This window comes from Balearica regulorum, chromosome 3 (genome assembly GCF_011004875.1).
Source record: "Balearica regulorum gibbericeps isolate bBalReg1 chromosome 3, bBalReg1.pri, whole genome shotgun sequence".
Taxonomy (NCBI): domain Eukaryota; kingdom Metazoa; phylum Chordata; class Aves; order Gruiformes; family Gruidae; genus Balearica; species Balearica regulorum.
Window position 1 is genome coordinate 57666414 of NC_046186.1, and position 22540 is coordinate 57688953.

General features: G+C 37.2%; 1 protein-coding gene across 1 annotated transcript in view; it reads right to left on the reverse strand.

Annotated features, from left to right (window-relative positions):
* Window positions 1-22540, reverse strand: part of TRDN (triadin) — a 236761-nt gene that overhangs the window by 18813 nt on the left and 195408 nt on the right. The window contains exons 29-37 of the mRNA XM_075749995.1: window positions 16861-16887; window positions 15770-15817; window positions 10625-10669; window positions 8553-8570; window positions 6629-6676; window positions 5734-5754; window positions 1968-1994; window positions 834-869; window positions 546-590 (exon numbers count right to left, since the gene is read on the reverse strand). Coding sequence (XP_075606110.1) covers window positions 546-590; window positions 834-869; window positions 1968-1994; window positions 5734-5754; window positions 6629-6676; window positions 8553-8570; window positions 10625-10669; window positions 15770-15817; window positions 16861-16887 — 315 coding nt within the window. The remainder of the gene's footprint in view (window positions 1-545; window positions 591-833; window positions 870-1967; window positions 1995-5733; window positions 5755-6628; window positions 6677-8552; window positions 8571-10624; window positions 10670-15769; window positions 15818-16860; window positions 16888-22540) is intronic.

Below are 22540 nucleotides of genomic sequence, written 5' to 3' on the forward strand. Positions count from 1 at the left end.
TATCTCCAGAGGTAGAGAAGGAACCATTTCTCTGTCTGATACTACTGTAGGGAAACAATCAAGGCAGTGTTGTGTCCAACAGGTTAGTCAGACTATAGGTGACCATGAAGTCTATATCTCGTGTAAAAAGCGCTCCTTGTTAGCAATGGAGTTATTCTACAGTACGAAGCTGGTGATCTAAAGCATCGTACAAACTACAGAGGTAAACTTAGCACCACCTCACTAGGGAGCATAACAGCAGACTGAGTGGGGACTAACAATCCTCTTGTGTGTGGATACAGCGCTGGAGGACCCTGCAGAGAGGCTGATGCTGTACCAGCCTGGGAGGGTCACAGGCAGGGTGCATGTGCTGATGTAATCCTTGATACTCACGTACAAAGGAGCCATCAGGCATTCAATTACTGGGGATTTATGCACAATTTCATCATTTTGTCTTACTTGCACATATTTGGAAAAACTAACAAAGCTCCTCTTTCCAATCCCATGAAAACAACTAATGTTTGAATTTTCATTGCTGTTTGCAGAGGTTTTCATCCTTTTATTACCTTTGCTTCTCTCATCTTTCAGATGTTTCTTCTCAATTGTTTTTTCTACCAAGGAAAAAAAAAACAAAACAAAACAAAACAAAACAAAAACCACCACAGTTCAAGGTTGGTAAATTGACTGAATTCTGAACAGATAATTACCTAGAGTTTTCAAGTCAAATTCTTTGAAAATCAACACACATCCTTTAGGGGCTGTTTCAAATATCAATACATGTAAAATTGCAATCTTATACTATTTTTACTGTGGTCTTCTACATATATATAAGCACACACAGAGTAAATTCTTACCTTCTTTTTCCTTAGCTGTCTTTGTTTTTTTCGTGGCTAGAAAGATTTGCAAAGAAACAGCATTAAGTGACAGGCATCAGAAAAAATGGGGCTCTTGCAATAAGTACATCGCACAAAGCTGATCGCCCTAGTAATTTCCCTGGAATAATAACAGTGGTAAATGTGTCTCATAGCATGTATACAATGTACACAATCTAATATTAAAACAGTGGCTGCTACCCTTAGTGGCAGTAGCAGTTCTGGGCTTTCTGAACACTTATTGGAAATTTTTTGAATATTGCTGGTTGCAGACTAGTTGGAAACTCCTGATAAAGGCTTTAGGCACTAGAATTCTGTAATTCCCTAACTACTGCTAGAAATCCTTAATTACTGGTGGCCAAAATGCATCAGGGAAGGATCCTTCTGCCTGCTGCCTGCTTCTTACCCTCTTTCCCAGAGGAATCTCAATTGTCTGAAATAAATAAACAACAAAAAACCCACCCCAGGGTATAGAACTAGATGGACCTTTAGAACCACCAAATGTGACCATTCTGAAGTCCTGCAGCAGTAGGTTCTGATTTATTTTATTGAGTTTATTTATCTCTGAATGTACCTTCACTTAGAACATGTGCTTTTTTTTGTTTTGTATTGTTTTGTTTTGTTTTGGCATCCTTTTCCCCAGCCCACAAACACAGACATTTGGTCTGTGACTTCATTCAACAAGGCAGATTGAAATTAAGTAAGGTGTATTGCTGCAGGCATCTGAGCCCATTTCAGTATTCCCTGTTGACTACAGCAGAAAACTGGCAGGCTGCCTTCAAATTGTTCGTTTTCACTTCGTATCACCCAACCAGTTGTAATAATGCTTTGTTCAGTCTTCTGGTGCATGTGTTATCTGATTAACACTAGCTTGCTCAGTGCTGATCACCTGTGTCTGGCTCACCAAAACATGCCACGGAAGATGAACAGTGAGAATAACATAATCAGCTGACCAGAAGAGTCTTTGGTAGAGAACTGAGTAGCTGCAATGCTGTCAGTTTACCAATGCTGGTTTATATCAACATTGTTCATTGTTGATGAACCATATGTATTAATCAGCATTGGTATGTTCATTATTTCTTTCCATAAGACATACCAGAGAAATGTATTATTTACCTGCTGTTGGGATTTCACTTGTTGGCTCTCCAAGAAAATAATCAGAAATGAAGAGGAAGGGGGGAAGAAAAAGAATATGAGGTTCAGTACTGTGTTTTTTCAAGGCAAGTAACCATTGAAATAGATCTTCTCTTTCATCTGCAAACTTTCTGCAGGATATTAATTTGTAAAGAAATGTGCTTTAACAATAGATGTGTACACAGGATTTCACACTGAAAGCTGAGTTCCACTCTTTGAAGTACAGTAATCCTGCATGCAATAGTTCCTGCAAATGCAAACACTGTGCCAAAGTTTTCTGGCAAGCAAATATTTAAATAGAGTACTTTTAAAATGTGCAGTCAAGGTTATAGCTGATGATGCTATTTTCCAAAAAATGTGTGCAGTTTAATTGTTACGTCTCTTTTCTTATCATCCAAACACCCCAACCAACCACTGACCTTGAATAGCTGGCATTCACCCCTGTATAACTGTTTCTCCTGCATTATCAGTTTGCTTTGCCTTTTATGAGTAAAAGGTATTGAGAGCTGGATAAATTTGGACTACGTCTTTGCACCACACCTAACAAAAAAGAAGTATATATTCCCATGCTGTTGCAATACCCATAATAATGAATGAAAATTGATCAATGTGATGGGAAAGAAATTCCCTGGTATAAACCATCTTTACTCTTTTTAAATCAAAGGAATGAATTACATTGGGATTTGGAATCCAAGATTTTTTACACATTGCTACTTCATTAGTCTCAGTTTTATTTTAGAACCCAATTTTAAGGAAACAGAATAACATCACCAGCCAGGCAAAACCTTTATTCTTTGAACCTCGACCTGGATAAAAAAAGAAATACGACCACAAAATGTTTCAAGGTCTGCTTTGATTGAATTATCTCTGTATTTTCTTCATGCCAAGTTTTGTCTTCAGATGAACATCAAGTTCTATGGCTCACACCAAGGTGAAAAAGTTTCAGTCAATGCTTTTTCAACAGGAAGACTGAACAATTAAGTGTGGTTTTCACTAATACATCACAGAAAACTTCCATTCAGGCCTTTGTTCATAAGGAGACTCATTAATGTCAGTGCTAAATATTTAGGCACCACAGGCATTCAGCAAAGGCCAGTTTTGCTGCTATTAAATGCTAGCATGCTCAAGTCCTTTAATATTTACATTTCTGCTTATGATCATGCTCATAGTTGCTGAAAGCTGATACATTACTGCATCGTGATCCATGGATTAATATGTCTTCTCATTTTCACACACAAAAAAAAAAAAAAAAAAAAAATTGTCTGAGGCACCAAATCTTGGAAAGGGGTTCATACCCTCACTTCTTAACTGAGGAGTTCTTCCTCTTCATTGCAAAAAATTTGCTTTGGTATTACTTATTGCATGAGTAAGAAATGCCACCAGTTTTGTCCTCTGTTCAAGGTAACCTCTCAAAATTTGAGAGTCTTTAGTCAGTATGCAGGGAGTAAATTCTGAGTTTCATCACACATTCAAATTTGATATAAGATCAATTGCTGTCAAAGACCCTCTTGCGTGCTAAAACAGAAGTAGTGAAAAATAAGATAGTATACTAATTACTTTTATAATTACATGGTAATTCACTTAGCACGTTACTATAAAAATGTATTTGTTGCTAATTTGGGGACTTTTTGAACTCAAGCTTGTATTTCTGTTTATAACCTGTCATTCATTTAATGATGCAATCTCTCTACTCATTTAAACTCCATTTACTTTTACAGTAAGACTGTACAGGGTATAATGTGTGAATAAATTTGGCCCAGGAGAAGTGTATTTTACATTCCTACTAGACCTGAACTCCAAAATCAGTGAATATTTTGTGTCCATGGCTACATCTCATGCTGAATTACATGATAGCTACGCGCATGTTATGGCAAGCATACTGTACACCTGGCTGAGAAATATATGAAGCAAAGCTATACAGAGCTCTAGAAATAAAGAAGGCAGTGATCCAGCTAAGCGTTCTTCTTTGAGTGGAAAAAAGTAATTTAAAATAGAGAGTTGTGGTGCTTAAAAACTTGAACTAGATATATTCAAGGATAGTTAGCTCAAAATAGGCACTGTAAACAGAATTACTTTTGTATATGATCACAGGTCTCCTCATTACTGTTTTCTTTTTTTTTTTTTTCTTTCTTTCTTTTCTTTCTAAAAGCACTGTTAACCTTTATAATGATTTCAAGCAGCAGGATATAGCTTGAGAATGTGGTACAAATATCCCTCTGCAAAGGTCAAGGGAAAAATATCTTGGCTGTTCCTTACAATCACAATATGCCAGGGTAATATAGCTTTTGATAAAAAAAAGCATTGTAGACAGTGATGTTGAGTTAAAATGATCCTTATTTCAGAAAGCATGAGGAATTAGTCACTTAAAACTCTAATGGTTCTCTAATAGCAGAGTGCCATCAATGGGTCTCTTAGATAAATCAGTGCAGAAGACATAAAATGTTAGTGAACAGATCCAGTGAACGTAAGACTGAACAAATCTGAATAATGGAATCAAATAGAGGAAAAATTACTCAAAGTACTGGCAAAAATGGAAATAGCTTCAGAGGTATTAGTAATTTTGCAACGGTGACTTGAAAACTGAACACTGCGATTCAGGATTTCAGTAGACTCTTCAGCGTTGGCACATTTCAGATGCTCCATGTTCCCCCTTTCCCTTTGGAGCTTGTGTTCAGAATAGCACTGTGTCTTTTGACAGATGTTTCAGAGCGAGTATTCATCTTGTCTAACTTCAAGCACTTAACATAGGAGACTTATTTAGGAAGTTTAATGGAATCAGTTTGCCTTGCCTTGTTGTCAGCTTCTGACCTGGGGCGGGAAGAGGTCTGTGTCTCACGGGGCTTGGCCTTGGTTTTGGATACTCTTTATAGATTACTTTGCATCAGAGTAACACACGCTTTGGTCTTGATGTGCCAGGCACAGTACAAAAAAAGAAAACATAGATCCTGCTCTAAAGAGGCTACAACTAATTCATCTGTGAAGGGCCATACTTCAACGGTTTTACAATTCAAAGCATGCGGTGTAAACGCTGTCCTTCTGACTGTTGTTTTATTGTGATTTGCAGTAGGTAACATGCAATGACTTGCCACAATAAGCATAGATCCCGGTCTTTATCTATTCAGAACTCTTAATGACCTTAAAAAGGACATTATCCAATGACTTCAGTCGAAATCTTTGTTATGCAAGAAACTCCCCTTGAATCCTCCTTAAAACTCATCTAAAAAGGAAATATTCCCTTCTCTTCTTTAATTTAATTTAGTTTTTTATTAAAGTAGGAAGAAAAACACTGATATTGAAACCAGACCAAGAATGTGCTTAGTGAACTCATGAAATAAGTCATTTCCAAATGGTAAAAGACGTAATGAAAAGGCAGTCTAATTCAGTCATGTTACATGCCATTTTGTTATTTTTAATAAACAATGTATTTGCATAAAGATAAATTATGTCTCTACACTCATCTAAAATCACCAGAGCATCAATTTTGCTACTAGCATAATTTACTTTGCTTTTATAAAAAGTATAAATTGCAAACAGAGTTTGAGTGTTGTAGCTTCCCAATATTAAATTATAAATGTACTTAGTTTTGGCATGTTCAGTTGTTACTAAGCAGGGTGAATACAAGAGTATCTGTAGCATAAGCAAGAAAATAGCATTATCCACCATGAGAAAATTGCAAAAATGCAAATCGAGACAACATGCATCGGAAAAGAAGGTTTATATTCTGTAGGAAACAAGACATGACACGTACTTGCAGTGTTTTTCAGTTTTACTGGAAAGTAAAAAGAGGAAAGAACAATGGTCAGAACAGTCAGGTGCAGCATAATACTGTTATGGTGGAGAATGGCTTTATTTGTTCTATGTACTTACTGCATATCAAAGCATAACTTCTAGTAATCTCACAGTAATTAATAACAATCTAATGACATATAAAAAAAGTAGGGATGTACTCATCTACACATGATAATTGCTGTGCTAGAGTTAAGGATGAATAATACTAAGAATTTTAATTCTTCACTTATTTCCTTTCATTGAGAAGCATGGAGAAGACATTTTTTAACCTCACGGTGCCTGCTTCACAGTGAAACTGAACAGTGCTGCTTCCTGCACCTGCAGTAATTTTGCTTTATCTTGTACAAGTGAGGCTGCATAGGAGTTATGATATGCAGAGACATTTATCATAGAAGGTGGATAGTGCAAAGTCATGATTTGAATAGTACATCATGTAATACCTGCTATGGAGGAAAATTAAACTGTTGCTAGTCCTGAGAAGTTGACTTATACAGGAAAGCTGTGAAGTCCAAATAAATGGGAGATACGCAAAAATAATTAGCAAAATGAAGGCATTTAAAGCAAGCACTTTCAGAAAATGATTCAAATTCTTTGCTGGTGTAACTTGTTTGACATCGGTGGAATTACAGAAGCAGAAATTTGTCTTTTGATATATATCCTCAGAAAATTGCAAGGGGCATTGCAAATACGTACTGTGCTACCTTAGCTATGGTATGACACATCAAGGCCACTCTATACAGCAAAACAGATCACAGGGCCATGATTTTGGCATTTGTCATATGCAATTGTATTTTGCAATTTCTTTAAAAACCAGTTTCAAAAGTAATGAATGTATACAATGCAGGAGTGCTTACCTGGTTTTGTAGGTGGAACTTCTTTTTCGTGTCTGACTGCTTCATGCTCTAGATAAAGGAAACAGCATAACAAAATTGCCATAATGTTTGTAAGTTACATTTTTGGGGGGGGGGGGGGGTTGTTTTTTTTTTTTTTGTTTTTTTTTTTTTTTGTAACTGAGAAGGATTACATGGGAATAAACATTCATTTTCTCTTGCTTCATGCTGTTATTTTGGAAAAAAAGCCATATGACTAGTTACAGATTATCCACTGAGGGATCAGCAACAAAATAGCGAAGTTCAGTAGTACTGCACATAGCTCCACAAGTATAGTTACTATTAATGATACTAACAGTTATGCATGCATCTTAAGGAAGAAGTCAGGTATAAGGCGGCCCCCTCGATTTCTAAAATTTAATTTGTTTCTACTCTCCATTTTTGTCACTTGAAAGGACAGCACAGAGCAAACTCAGCAACCATTCACTCGACCTTTATGTTGTTGAGTCAGAGATACTTGAGCTGAATTCCCAAAGTCTCGAGCACATCCTATTCCACATGAATGAATTGTGTCTCACTGTGGAAAATTAGAGAACTAGCACTGCTTGGTAGGCAATGCATCTTCCTCCCCCCCCCCCCCCCCCCCCCCCCTGCTCTCCTTTCTATTTCATAACTATTACTGGGAAAATTGAGAATTTATTTTAGGTTGCTGGAAATAGAAAAGATGAAGAAGCTTTGTTTTAAAATCAAGGTCTAGCACTACACAATTTATACAAAAGTCACACCTGCTTAAAAAGAATTGAAAAAACCCACACCACAGATCTCATAGTATAGTAGTAGCTATGCCAAATGCATGCAAATGAGAGACACAATATATATTTTAGAGCCGAGGAATCAATGGACAGCTACGCTGTTCTTGTTTCCAGGTGATGCTTCTCACAGCTAAAAATCTGCGCATCAGGTTCTTTTTCAGCAACAAGGACACAAAGGTGGGCTGTAAAGTGGAAAATGTTCAAAATGTGAATAGCGTCTGAAAAAATGCAATATGCCTCAGCCCTTCTGCTACTCAGATGAATAATTGAACTAGCAATTGTGATTTCAGGTGAAGATACATGCCGGGAAATGTTGAGATGGAGATATAATATATACCCTCCACCTAGTGGAGGGTGTCCCTGCCTGCAGCAGGGGGTTGGAACTAGATAATCTGTAAGGTCCCTTCCAACCCAAACCATTCTAAGATTCCATGATTCTATGATAATAGGGAATTTCAAATGGGAAACAGTTTTATGAGGCATGAATTAAAACTTATGTCAGTGAAGAGTGACATTTTTCCCACACATAGCCTTTTTTTTTTTTTTTTATTTTTTTGAGTGTGGCAGTATTTGGGGACTTATCTGATTTTTTTTTTTTTTTTTTTAACTTTTGCAGTTTACCTTGCATGCGGAAGGCATGAAAGTTACAGACAGTCAACAAGCAGGCTGCATGGTAAGTTAGTATATGGACTTTTGCTTCAGTTCTTTCTGACTGAGAAAAAAATCTAGATGCAGTTATACTGAAACAATAAATGATTAGGATGAAAAAGTGATGAAGTCTTTCTCTTTCTCTTTTTAATTCAGCAGAAACATTTATTCAACCCAACTAGTTGTTAATAATGATTTTTTAAAAGCTTGTCACTCTTTTTTTTTTTTTTTTTGGACTTGTGATATGGGCAGCATAGAATGAGTTGACACCTGTACTGAAGCAATTGGTTATGGCAAATGGACATTTAAATAGCATGGACAAGACAATATGTTAAATGGAAGTAATGGAAGGCATGGGGGTAAAGACACTATAGTTTTAAGCAAAACTAGAAATTGCTAAGGGACAATTTCCATATGTTAAAGTCAAAAAAGCCACACATATCCAGCCATATTACAGGATTTTTTTGATCAAGGTAGGTACCACATACTTGCTGGCTTTTTCTGGACTACAGAAGACAAAAGAAGGTAAATTGTGATATTTAGATATAACGAGGAAAGAGATTCTACTTTTTTTTTTTAAATATTCAAATATTTTTATGGCAGTCAGTTCTCACTTGTTCTTAGCTTCCCCTACTCATGTAAAAATGCACAGCATTCAGGTCTCTAAAATGCAGTTAAGCTTTAGCATGTTTAGACCTTTGCAAGTTCCACTAGCTATCAGCTCCTGCTGAAATAATGCAGTATCCTGTCATTTAGCACAGTAATACATTTATGTATTCCAGGACCATTTCTCCCTGTGCAACAGTGTAAATCAGAAGTAGCTCCAGACCAGTCAACAGATGATTGGAAATTTTGAGTGGGATTCAACTTACTTGCAACATCAAGAAAACATTCATCTACACTTTTAGTCAGGAGAGCGCTAGTCATTTCCAGAGAATATTTCATATCTTTACAAAATGTTTGTTAATGAAAGATGGGATGACTTACCCACTGTTTGAAGTTGCCTGTTTCAAGCTCAACAGGTATTGATCTGAAAACTTACAAGTTATTTTTGTAGTGGCTTCTGTTAAGTTGGCCAACATAAAATAGTGCACTTTCAGTTTGGTTCCAACAAACAGGAAAAAGAACCTGACTCTAACAAATCTTACAAAAAGTAGTCAAGTTGTGATATTTCTAGCAGCTTTGTTTCCAACCACTGCTAAACCACAGTTTGGGCCTTCTGATTTTGCTCACAAACTAAGAGTGAAGCTTAGCTGACCCTAAACATATTTCATGAATTTAGGTGTGAAAATGCTGTAAATTCAAAGATATAATTTCTTCCTTCTGCAGACTTGTTTGCCTATCAGTAATTTCTAACTCATTAAACATTCAGTATATTGAAGTATTGTCTAGTAATTTCTCCAATTCTATTAACAGAAACATAATTTATATGGTTTTGAACAAGCTACATCGGTTTATGATCAGATAAAAACTACCGAAACAATAGTTTTATTGGATAAACAGTGCTGTAAGACATCACTTCATAATAAAATGATAGATTAGCATGAGAGTTCTTATAGAAAACAATATACACCCATAAATTATATCAATGTTCACAATTAGAGAGCATGATGTTCTGTGCAACATTCTGCTAATGAAGAGAAGAAAAACATATATGAAATAAGAATAGAAATGAAGTAGTAAACACCACCATTCAGCTTAAAACAAAACAGCAGTTTATCTTATTGAAAATATTCATCATTGTCATCATCATCACCATCATATCAAATGAAAATCTGTTGTTGACATTATTGTCCAAGATTTGACAATCTTTCATTTTATGTTTGGATCAAGGCTACCCCCAGTAGAAATCCAGAGGCTGATATCTAGAAAAAGTCTTCAAAACAGCTTTGTGTGTAGACTGTCAATGATGATGAGAATATTCTAATTCCTTGGGTGAACCTACAGGGCTTCTATAACAGTCAATATTGAGTTTTTTCTGTTAGCATTATTATTGCAAAACCTACAAGGACTAAATCATAGAAAAAACTCAAAAACCTAGAGATTAGTTCCAAAACCATTTTCCCAATGAAAAAGCCAGTTTAAGACCCATCCAAGTCCCTAATCCAACTGGTGATTCATCCTCCTGCATCGCTTCCTACTTGGGCACTGGTTTCTGTGCTGTAAATTCAGTGACCTGAAAGATCTGAGGTTAAAAAACCCCAAACAATAATGCCTTGCAAGGCTATTTGGGATCATCTCAGAGATCTGATTTACAGCTATACCCCATTTCATTAGCCCAGCTCTGGCAGAGAGGCTGGAACAAGCAGCGTAAGAGCTGAAATGTCTTGACCTGGCTTTGTCATCGGGAAGACTGTTCTTAAAATGGTATCTGCAATTGTCATTCTGCTGGATTTGCTCTAAGAAAGTGTTATCAGCCACATATTGCTAAACACTGTAAAAAAAAAAAAGATTGCAATGCAAATATAATACATTAGATGAGCGTGTGTCATGTGTCTGTGTCATGCCTCCCCCCCCCCCCCCCCCCCCCATAAATCAGGAGAGAATAACTTGTTCCTACCTGACTTCTCAGTGGGAGTTGCCTTTTGTTGTTTAATTTTCTCCTCTGCATTGTGAAAGTAGCATTAAAATTAGAAATTCACACTGTGTCAGCATAGGTGCATATAACTGGAAAAATATTTCTATACATGATATTATACATTTGGTTCACAATGACAAAAAAATGCATATCTTCAGCATCACTATCACATTGTAGCACTGTAAAACAGCACGTATGTATTATGAGTTCTGACTGCATGATGAGATCACACTCCATGGAAAAAATAAATTAGTGGACCTAATGTCTCAGCCACCAGAAAACAGCCACATACCTGGTAGTGTCTTTCAGGCAAGCACTCAGAAACTGTATTCTAACAATACAACTATTATAACTTTGTGGACATCACCTTGCTAAGTGTCTAAGTTCAATAATTTGGTATTATACAACACGGAGAACTTCTGCTCAGGTACTGCCTAACCACAAATATGTACAAACATGTCCATGTGCCTCTCCTCCAGGTAGGGTGGGGGGGAAGGTTCAGGCAGATACACAGGTGGGACTACACTTTCTTATCAAGTGGGGTTTGTCTTAACTGTCCAATGGCCCAGTCGGGTGGAACTGGGATGTTTGTTTTCAGATCTCTATTCTGCCCAGTTTGGTTGACTTGAACTTCACCCTTTCTGATCCTTTCGTAGCTCCACTCCTATTTTGTCTCTTTTCCCATACCTGAATTCAAATCTCTCTCCTAACCCCTGCCTTTCAACATTTGCATAGAACACTATTTTTCTTTTTAAATATGTATAAGACACATAAGAACATATTTCCCCTTCCTCTCACTGATGGAAGCAGTTTACAGCCACATGCCTCTGGCCCCTTCCTTTTCCCCAAGACCTCTGCGAGGCATCAGATTGAAGGTGGCAGTGGCTGGGTGGAGATCAGGTCGGACAGGAATGTCTTGTCCCCTGAAGCCATTCTACTCATCTGAGTACCAGCTGGCTAGAAACCCTCCTAGCTCCTCTCTGTGCATATTCAAAGCTGCTTGGATCCTGAATACGAGCAATATTTCCAGTGTGGCAGTCAAACTTGTTCTTACCCGAGATGATGGAGGGAGGTACTGGGGAGGGGATGGGTGGCTAGAACCACCTGCAAATTGTGAGATCCCTGGTTTACCCGTCACTGTACCTACGTATCTTCAGTCAGCCTCAAGAACTGCTGCTTTTTTGGGGGGGCTACTTCTCTGGAACTCAAATGTCCAAGTTTGGATGCTAAATCCTAATCTGCAATCTGACTAAACATGTGGGTAGTACAGTATTTAGAAGAGCAGACTGCTGAGTGGTCTCAACAAGCATGACATTTTATTTGAATTTAGCATGTAACTTCCAGAGGATTTTTTTTTTTTCCTGGGGGCAGAGAGTAGGCTTATTTTCTTTTCTGAGATGATTTCTTTTTAACTTAGCTCTCTGAGATTCCCAGAGGTATACACTTGCAAAGAGGTCTAAAAAGACATTTATCATATGTCAATAGATGGAGAAACAGCCTCATTGCTGTACAGCCCATGTTTCTTATCCATAACACAGCAGCATCCAGCAAAGCTGCAGTGCAAATATGGACATGAAACATACAGCAACTGTAGTTTACATTTTGTTTGCTTGGTGGTTGGTGTTTGTTTGTTTGTTTGTTGGGTTGTTTTTTGGTTGTTTTTTTTTTTCAGTTTGAGTTTGTTTCTGTAAGAAACACAGTACTGATGGGGAAAAATACAGGGAGGGATAAAGCTCCATGGTTACTGATCTTTTCGATTCTTTGGAAATAAAATATAGACCTGCATTGCTATGCTTTTCAGTTGTCATCTGGTAGGTGGCGATTTAATTTCTCTTCACTTGTATTAAGTTTAGGGCTTTATTTTCCCCTTACTCAGCTATTGTTATTGTCAGTTTCTTATGAAAGCAGTGAATTAAAAAAAATCTCATCTCCATTTCATGGTTGTCTGTGAAGCTATAAATGTTTTTGCAGTACAACCAGCAGCTTGAAGATGCAACTTATTGAGAAAAAGTATCCTCTTTCTGTTCTTAGATGAGCTTTAGCATATAACAGTGCATTTCACTAATTTAGATTGGGTACCAATCTACAAAAACCCCAGAATACTGACTTTAAACATAGGCCCTGGACCATCTACTGGATTAATGACAAGTAAAGCTCAAAAGGTTTGAAGCTTCTCTTTCTTTAGATATTATCCCTGCTCTTTTGAACAATAAATAGGATACTTTTTCTAATTCTGGTGAAAATTTGCAGCAATCTTTGCTCTGTAACTCTAGGAGTTGATTAAATAAGCCTGTGAGTGGATGGCATGTATGATCCATCTAAAAGTATGGGAGAGATTTTCTTTTCAAAACGAATTCATTCCGGAAAACAAAGTGTCTTGGACAGGCCCATGGACTTGCATTCATCTGGGAATATATACAGTAATTCTTTGAAATTCATTCACCTACCTATTCTGCAACCTAACCAAACAGCAACTATTGATCTGTTGATTCCACTGGAGAACTCCCTGATGTGTTTCCTGGCAGATCTCCAGGAGGTGACTGCATGGCTTTTTCTCCGACTTTCTAGCCATTAGTTGTAACCAGAAGAAAAACTGAAGGAACATATTATCAAAACTTAAAGGAGAACACTATCTATGAGGGAATGCACTTCAAGACTTCAGGAAGCTTCACAAAGTCATTTCTGTTCACCAGAATTCAGTATGAAGAAAAGCAGTGAAAAAAAATCTGATGAGGATAATACATAATATTTTAGCAAGAACAGAAGAAATATTTCCAATTTGTCATGTACTTTTTGTTTACTATATCATGAGCAGTCTGGCAAAAAAAGAAAATAAAATTGATGACCTCATAAAGCTACAAAATTTAAAAAATATTCTTTGTGAATATTTCAGAAAAAAAAACAGATTTTGTTCTGATTTTGAATAAACACAAAATTTAAGGTTCTGAAATCTTTCATTGGAGAGAATTTCTTTCCTCTGCAGACCTCTAGTTTTGCAGCACTACAAGCATTAATATTCATTTGTTCCCTGATGTATCTAATTTAAATGGAAAAATATAAAGCTGTAAACATTTCTCTGTGTATTTCAGGCAGTTTCAGAAGAATTACATCAGGAATGAATTCTCTTGCTTTACTTGCTTTCACTACACATACATAAAACACTCTTTAATTTAAACATTTCCCTGCAGAATCAATATATTTTCTGAAATTCTCTAGTTTCTCAGTCATGTGATACTTCTATGTCTGATGACGGGAGGCATAGGAATAATAGTGTGGAGCTGCTCTGAATCAAGGTGAAAAAGGAGGCTGCTGCTTTGTACAGAATGAGGCTTTTATAATTCAGTCTGCTAACTCAAGAGCACTCATTGGCACGCAGCAGGCAGAAGCACTATTACCACTAGTGCTTGCAGATTAATACTTCCAGTCATCAACTGAAACTCAAAACAGCCACTGCTCTCCAAAGCAACCATTAATCACCCAAGAGAAGATCTTTTATGCTAAAGGAAATTTAGCAAGTAGTTTTTTTTCCTTTTTTTTTTTTTTTTTTTCTTTTTTCCTTTAAACATTTGAATTCCAAGGGCTTTAGTCTGGAATATACTATACTACACTGGAGTCAGCTCCTTAATCAGACCAATGTACTGGTTTGTGACACAATGCTCCCATGTTTGCAAATGCCTCACCAGAGAAATTTATGGTGCTACGTGGATGACATCAGGCTGACTGTGCAGCAGGACCGATTTCATTTTGCAGGAAAGGTGAGTGGCCATGTCATCTGCTCAGGCAACCCACTGTTTGGCCACCACTGCCCCTGCTCAGGATGCACAGAGTTGGATAGGGTGGCTTTCTCTCTAGGGCATTCCTGCCTTGGTTCAGCCCATCCGCACCCACCTGCTGGCTGAAGCACTCTGCTAGCAGTTAATAAACAAAAAGTGGTCAACAAGGCAAAAAAACCCAAGCAAACTTGGCCTTTGAGTCTTTGAAGGTTGGAGTGAGAAACATTGCTTTTTTTCCCCTGTTGACTCAATTGAGTCTTTGAAGGCTGGAGTGAGAAACATTGCTTTTTTTCCCCTGTTGACTCAAAACCAGCAATACCACTTCAATGAATCAGTTACTCAAGGCTTGCAGAAAACCTCAAAATGTCTATGGAAATACTTAACTTACAAGTAGAATATTGTATTATAAAAACAAATGAGAAAAATAGTAAATGCATAGGAGAAATTGTTTTCTTTCAAAAAAAAAAAAAAAGGAAAAAAAGCAGAATTAAAAAAAAGGCTGCCTGCTTGTCATCGAACACATAAGGTTTTAAGTGGTTTATCCAACCACTTATTCATGAGCACTTCATTTTTATGTGAAGTTCAAACAGCAGCACTGCCAGCAAAGTCCGATGGAACACTGATACCTGCTTTTCAGTGCCCACTGCACCTGGAAAGACCACTCAGGAGCAATGCAAGCAGAGCACCAATAGCTGAGTTTTCTGTGAGGATATCTTCTCAGTCTTGTTGCACACCAGACCCAACTGTGGATCCCTGAGTGTCTTCCTCCCCAAAAAGCATGACGAGGCACAAAGCCCTGGTTTGCAAGGGGGACTTCTGTCCTGCTCGCTGCAGCCAGTTGTCCCTGGTTATTACTTATAGTTTACCAGAGTGCATAGTCAGCCCAAGATTTATTCTTTTTTTAAAGTGTTCAGCTTCTGTTCTGCAATTCAGAAACTGGAGGCTTACCTCTGTGCAGGCTATCACGTACCCGGTGAGATTTTGGGGACCAGGCTCACTTCATGTAATGACTGGTTTACAGAAAATAACTCCTAATATTCCTCTTTGGTGTACTGAAGGGCAGTAGAGAACTCCTTCCCCAAACTCTGGAAAATGGGGTTTGCTAACACTTTATGAGCTGTACTGCACAAATGAGAGTCCCAGGAACTATGAAAAACTGTCAAAGCTGAATCCTTTTAATTAAATTTCACCCTTATTTTTGATCCTACCCCAATCCTGAAAGCCAATGACACAAACAAAAAAACCCAAACAAACCAAAACTGTCTAGCTCAAGAAAGTCTCCCAGTTTTGCAAACAACATATAACCTTATTGAATGGAGCCTGCAGTCACTGGAAATTAAATTAACAAACCTACCTGGCTTAGTCTGAGAGATAGCTTTTTCATGTTTAATGCGTTCATGCTCTGCAAATAAGAAGAACCTATGTTAGAGGGATTTTTAATTTTTAGGAGATTTTAAAAAGAAAAGAATCTCTTTATGATTTTAAAAGATGACTTTGCATTACATATTCACACTAGGGAATAATTTTTTGATGAACATGTTTCTTGAAAAAAGGTATTTAATATTTTTTCCTAAAATATAAAAATAATTCTAAAGAAAAATAAATTTTTACTTTTTAATAGGTTTAAGAAATTTCAAAATTTTATTCTGTAGTTTTTAGAAATATCATAGAATTTCTAAAATTGTGAAATGTTTCTACTACTAATTTTCATTGCTATCACCTATTTTCTATATAGAAATTTTCTTCTTGATGTTTAATACAGAAATCATGAAAGTATTTTATTATAACAGAAGTGGGGTTGTCTCATATAGAAAGGCAAATAAAAGTTCAGTATACTGCATGTTTCTCTGTTAGCCTGTCTCCCACAGATATATTGTGAAGAAGTAATAATAATAAATATTATATTGTATTAAAATATAAGCTGCATGCAATTTTTGTGTTATTTAAAAACAGTGTGATATCCAAAAAACAACATTATGATACAGAAAAAAAGCAAGCTACGGAATTTCAGACGAATGTTAAAAGTTTGTTTCATTCTGATTTATAGCAGCTATGTCCAGATTGTGTAGCAGGTGAGGGCTGCAGCATACCAAGAGACAAATGTCTCTATTGCCTGGATCAAGCCCTAGCCAGAGAATTGCAGTGCCCCTTCCTCATCTGTGTCTCCCTTGATATTTTCCAGTGAGAAGATGCCATGGAGGCAGAGGGCACAGGTGGGTCTTACCTCAGCCTGAATTGGAAAACAGTTTCCACCCATGCTGGGACCCGTGAAACACATCTGGTCCTGCATTACAGAGTCATTGAAAACCATTTTCATAAGTCAAAATTTCCTGTGAGCCTGTGTAGAGGAATCTCATCTTAAGCTCTTAAAACTTTGGCAACACAGAGAAATACCTTCCTCCTAAAAGCTGAAGTAACAACATTCTTTATCAACTTGATACTTACTGTGTTGGTGAGGTTTCTCTGAGGTAGCTAGAAGTAAAAAAAAAAAAGGTGTATTTTAATATTTTTGTGACAGTAATGGAAAATTTAATGCATTTATTCATGACATTTGTAGAAATAAAATAAATGTTCTGTGAAATCTATATTAAAAAGTGCACAGTTAGCATTGTCTTTCTTATACTATCCACCCCAGACACCTAACTGGGACACTTACTTGACACAGACACCCTAAATTTGTCATTTAGCCAATGTTTGATACAAATACCCCTGGAAGGCTCTGTGCCTCCTCGGCGGGCTTAGTCGCCCGCACTAAATGGTGGCCATATATCAAACCTAGGGCAGCTGCCTTGCGGGGTGAGGTGCTCAGTTCAGTGCCCACTAAGAGACAGGGCAAGTTCAGACCATGAGGTGTCCAATGACAAAGCCAGACGAATTATTTTAGGTTGAGTGAGGAAAAGACATCTAGGGCAGTCTAAATCAGACCTTGTAAGAGTCCTTGACAATTGCACCTGCTTTAGGGAGGACAATGAATTTCAGATGGATTCAGTGGTACTCCAAGGAGCAGAAAGACTTATTTGAAAATGTAATTAACATAATTAGGGCACATCTAAATAAAAGGACTCAGCATTTCAGTGCTGCAGCTCCTAAACTTTGTGCCATTTCATTTTTCACTTTTTTGCAGAAAAAACAGGCGAGAGAAAACTGAAATCTCAGCTAATACTTTCCAAGGACCTTAAGAGAACATTTCTAAGGTAAAGTGAAAGCTCAGGGAGCTGTTCCCAATGCCATTATTGGTGCTACAGAAGGAAATGAAATGCCAAGGCCTAGCCCACCAGCTGGATTTTTCTTCTTGACTTTTGCAAGGCAGCTGTTGTTTTTAGGAGAACAAAGGCTCTACCAGCTGCACGTAGCAGTCCGCTGTGTGTGACAGAGCAGAATCCCGCAGAGAGATGCAGCAGTGCAGGGGATGAGCTGCCTTCGAGGCTCAGCACCACAAGCAATAATTCTGCTGCTGTGAGCTCCAGGGCTGTGATTCACTGAGCTCCCACTCAGGGCAAAAAGTAACTGTTGTGCGAGCGGGTTTTTGTTTTGCTTGTTTTCCCTGCAGTATAAAACCACTTCCATTTTATATCCAGTCTCTATTTAATCCAAGCTGTTGCTGTGCATTTAAGGAGACAGCAGCTGGAGATGGTGTGCAGAGCTAAGCATAAATAACGGGACATTTTTTGGAGGTAATAGTGACCAAAGATACAAATTAAGTGTATATACTTGCTCCTAAGTGAGGAATCAGAAATAAGAAAGAGCAGAAAAACAGGAATCCTATGACAAAGCCATATTTGTTATCTTTATGTGCAACAGAAAACCTTCTTGTAAATTTAGGCTCAATTGTTTTGCCTAAAAACCCTGAAACTCACAAAAAAAGTTTCCTAAACATCATAAGCTTAGGTAAATTCTATTGTAATTGAGTATCCATTAAATATGTCTGAAATTTGTAGAAGAAATTAATTTTGTATTGTGTCAAAAGACAGAGAGAGATATGCTCATCTAGCTAGGAATTTCAGTTCACAGAAGGAAATTCATGGCAAATATTTAAAAAAAAATAATCTGAACTTCAGGGGCTGGTATAATGTCTTACATAACTACCACAGAATATTGTGTCACATGACACTTTCAGTAACCACCAACAATGATCAGAGCTAGGCCACATATGAACAGTATTAATTTAAAGACTCTTTTCTGTCACTGTTCAATGAATTTTAGAAACAAACTTTTATTATAGCAACCTTATCTCAGATCTGCAACTTGTTTTAACAAAACACTAAAATCAAACCAAAACCATTACACCTTAACTTTCTAGTGAAGCCAGTGCAGTTACTTCCCTTATTCTGGTGGTGAATATGAGTCACGGAGAATGTTTAAAGCAATAGGAACTCAGCCCAGGTCTGGTCCCTCAAGTTTAGGAACGTGTCTTGTGTTGCCCTTGTCCATATCTTCTGTGGAGGTATTAACTAGCCAAACTCGTATAGTGTCAGTATCCAGCCAGAGCTTGAGCACAGAGATTATTGATATCAGAGCTTTTCTTAAAAGCCTAGCCTTCTTTTTTCTGGTGTAATATAGCAATTACAGATAAAAATCACTCAGAGATATTTCTACCACATATTTTGATGAAATAATCAAGATCTTCTAAAGTTAAAAGTTTTTACAGGTTGTGTTTGCTATTCTAAAACAAATCTATATTTTGTAGGAAAAAAATACTGAAGTGAAATTTTGAGATGGTCTTTAGGCCATAAAGGCAAACATTTATGTTTTGCTAAGTCTGCTAACTATGATATCAGTCCATTCAATATTAAACCTATCCTTCCTATGTCCCATGTTATCTCATTAAAGATGCAATTCAAATGACTTATGCAATAAGCAGAAAGCCAAAAAATGAAATCCCAAGACCCTTAGTTTCATTTTTACAGTATCACAATTGTCTATAACACAGATACTCTGATTTTTAGTCTACTTAGTGAAAATGGGAAGAAGATAAAAACTAAATGTCAATGACAAAGACTTTCCAGAATATTTAATGATATATTATATGGTATTTAACCTAAAGGGTGAGAAATTAAAGGCTGTATTCTGCTGCTCTCACTCATTTTGTGTATATCTTGCACTGAAAGTAAAGCAGCTCTATTCAAATGTTGTGTTTAAATAACGTTTCTTTATACAGTGCCTAGATAAGCTGTGGAACTCCATGCTGCAAAATGTGTGGATGTTGAAAATTCTCATGATTTCAGAAAGTGACTGGGCAAATTAGAGAAGAATCTACCAGGTGCTCTTAAACATGAAGATACGGTCTCCGGCTTGGGAAGTCCCTGAGCTGAGGTGGTGGGACGTCACAAGGCGATCTCTGTGTGTCCCTTTTATTCCCGTACTGCTCCCTAGGCGTTTGCTGGGTTGGCCATTGGTGGAGAGAGGGTGTTGGGTTAGATGAACACTTGGTCTCACTTCAAGCAGCTGTTCTGATGTTATTAACTAACAGTACTACCTGTTGGGTAAATAACTACTTGTTCACAATGTTAGAAAATTCAGTCCTAAATAAGTATCTTAATTTGTTTAACACTTAAACCATATTAGAGGAGGAAAAGGGTTAAATTCGGATCTAATGAAAACAGGTGGATCTTTGATGAAATGCTTGAAGCTACATAAGATCTGAACTGGATCAGTGAAATTATCTGGTTCTGCCCTCAGCAAAATGTTTTTGAAATTTCTTTTGTGTCATTCTCAATTAAACTTGGTAACGGGGCTTGGTAGTTATCTTGCTGTTTTTCCACATTCATGTCAAATTTTCTTTGACCCTTGCCTGTTATTCCGAATGCCAGAAGGGTATTAATTATATACAGCATATTTTTGTAAATTAGCTTCTGATATGGGTTCAGAAAAAAAATCCTTGGGTTTATTGAACCATAAATTGGTAAGGCTAAAAAGCAGAATGTGCTTTTTTCATTATAACATATCTATTTTGCATCTAGATAACAGTCTTTTGTTGTTCAGACAGCAAATATATTTGTGAGTATGCACACTCTGTAAGAAAAGAATATGTCTTGCCAGAAATGAAAGCAATGCCAGAACTATTTGTTTTAGTGAAGAATAACAAATTAATAATACACGCTGTAGCTGAGAAAATTATTTCTAATCGGGTAGTTACATGTGTATTATAAATAAGAAAGTTACTTTCCACTAGACTAAGAGCTTAGTTCATCTCTCATTAAAGCGAGCACAAAGACTCTTTAGCAGGATTTGGACTGGGCATTAGATGAACACACCCACGATGTTAATCTTTAAAAACATTACAGGTCAAGAGAGGAATCAAGAGCAACAGGAGTCTTTTAACGGAATTATCTAGAGTTGTGCCTTAACCTTGCAGTTTATACATCATGACAAAGGATAAATCTTTGATTTTTTTATTCAAGCTAACTAAATCCATTTTCCCTGAAAACAAACTCTAGACAAACTAACAATTTGGCCCTTAGACAAACTAATGGACATTCTTCCTTCAAAATTCAGTGGGAATACTGTAGTCTGCAAGAACTCAAGATGCCACATCATTCTGCCTAATCATCAATATGGTTTTAATTTAAGGTTGAATGAAACAGTTTTTATCTAGTCAGTACAAGGTTTTTCAGACTGTGGAGCAACTGTATTATCAAAAAATCAACCAGAATAAAACATATTCCTTACATTGGGCCAGTTCAGAATGTCTCAAATGATAACTTTTGGGGAAAAAAAAAAAAGAGGGGGGGGGGGATTATTAGGATTTATCACTGTGTTCAAGAGCAGTTCCCCGCCTCTGGGAAGTTATTGTTTTTATTCTGTCATTCAAAGGAGAAGTCAAATGTTCTCACACGTTTTCTAGGTCAGCAGACCTGATCCCTCATATCTGCCTGTGTCCTCCTCAAGTCCTGCTGGCTGACTGAGCCACTGGCAGACTGATTGTGCAAAAAAAAAATTCAGTCTAATGAGCATATGTGTGAAAAAATGATCCTCCCAAAACAGATTAGCCGCAGCAAGCTTGCTATAAAGAGACTGGCTTGTGCTTGCCCTGATCCCAGCTCTACATTAGGAAATGGCTGTGACAGTGTATAGTTACCCAATGACGGGTCAAAGTAAAGAATGCAAGAAGAGTGTGGTACAGGACGTGGTGGCACAAACAGAGGGAGCTGGTGTATGATTATTTTAACATGCATTCTGTGCAAGCTTTGTTCTTACAGAATCTTTTAATTCCCTACAGCGTCTATTTTACATTTCTGGTTTTCTTTAAACCTAGAATTTTTCAGGATATTTGTCCAGGTTTCTACACATTAAGAAAGTATTATTCCAAATTAACATGACAGGTATGAAATTCTAAGTGATTTATCTAAGGCTATCTGGAAATTTTGCAGGGAAGCAGAGCACTTGAGCTTCTACATAGCACTCTCACTCTAATTCATTATCAAGCAATGCTTCTCTGGATCTGTGCAGCACCACAGACTTACTTGGATAACTTTTTCAGCAGGACTCTTGTGACTGATGATGACAACAGGGTAAATAGTTAAGGCAAACCCACCTAAAATGCCATGTTTTGCCATTATAGTTAATAATTATCCACTGATATTAGAGCTTTGAGGGAATTCACTTGCAACAGACTGATCTTTCTATTTCTGCTTTCCACCAAAAAAGCTGGCAGGCTGCTCTCACAGTTCCTTCTGTGTATTTCCATTACCAGAGCAGCCTGGTCCAAGATATCTGCCTTCATATAGTTAGCACATTTGTGTCCTTGCTCTTTGGTTTACCTTATACCTCAGGGCTGCATAGTGAGGAATGAGCTGACTCTTGGTTTTGGAGGATTTTCGCTGTTGTTGTCTAGAACAAATTGGTTTTTAAGACTTATTTTTAACTGGGAATTGAAGAGCTGGGAAAAAAAAATAACGGAAAGAGGAGGGAAGGGAGAAACTTTAGCATGGGGTAAGTATAGTAGAAGTAGCAAAGAAGTACAGACATTTTCAACATTTTTTTTAATGATTTTTAATGAGAGGAATTGCTTCAACTTGTATCTGAGATGCATGCCTGTAGGGAGCATCAGTAATGATTCCAATCGTTCTCAGTTTCCCAGTTTGTCAGTTAAACAATAGAAATGCACTGGGAAATGCAAGTCTTG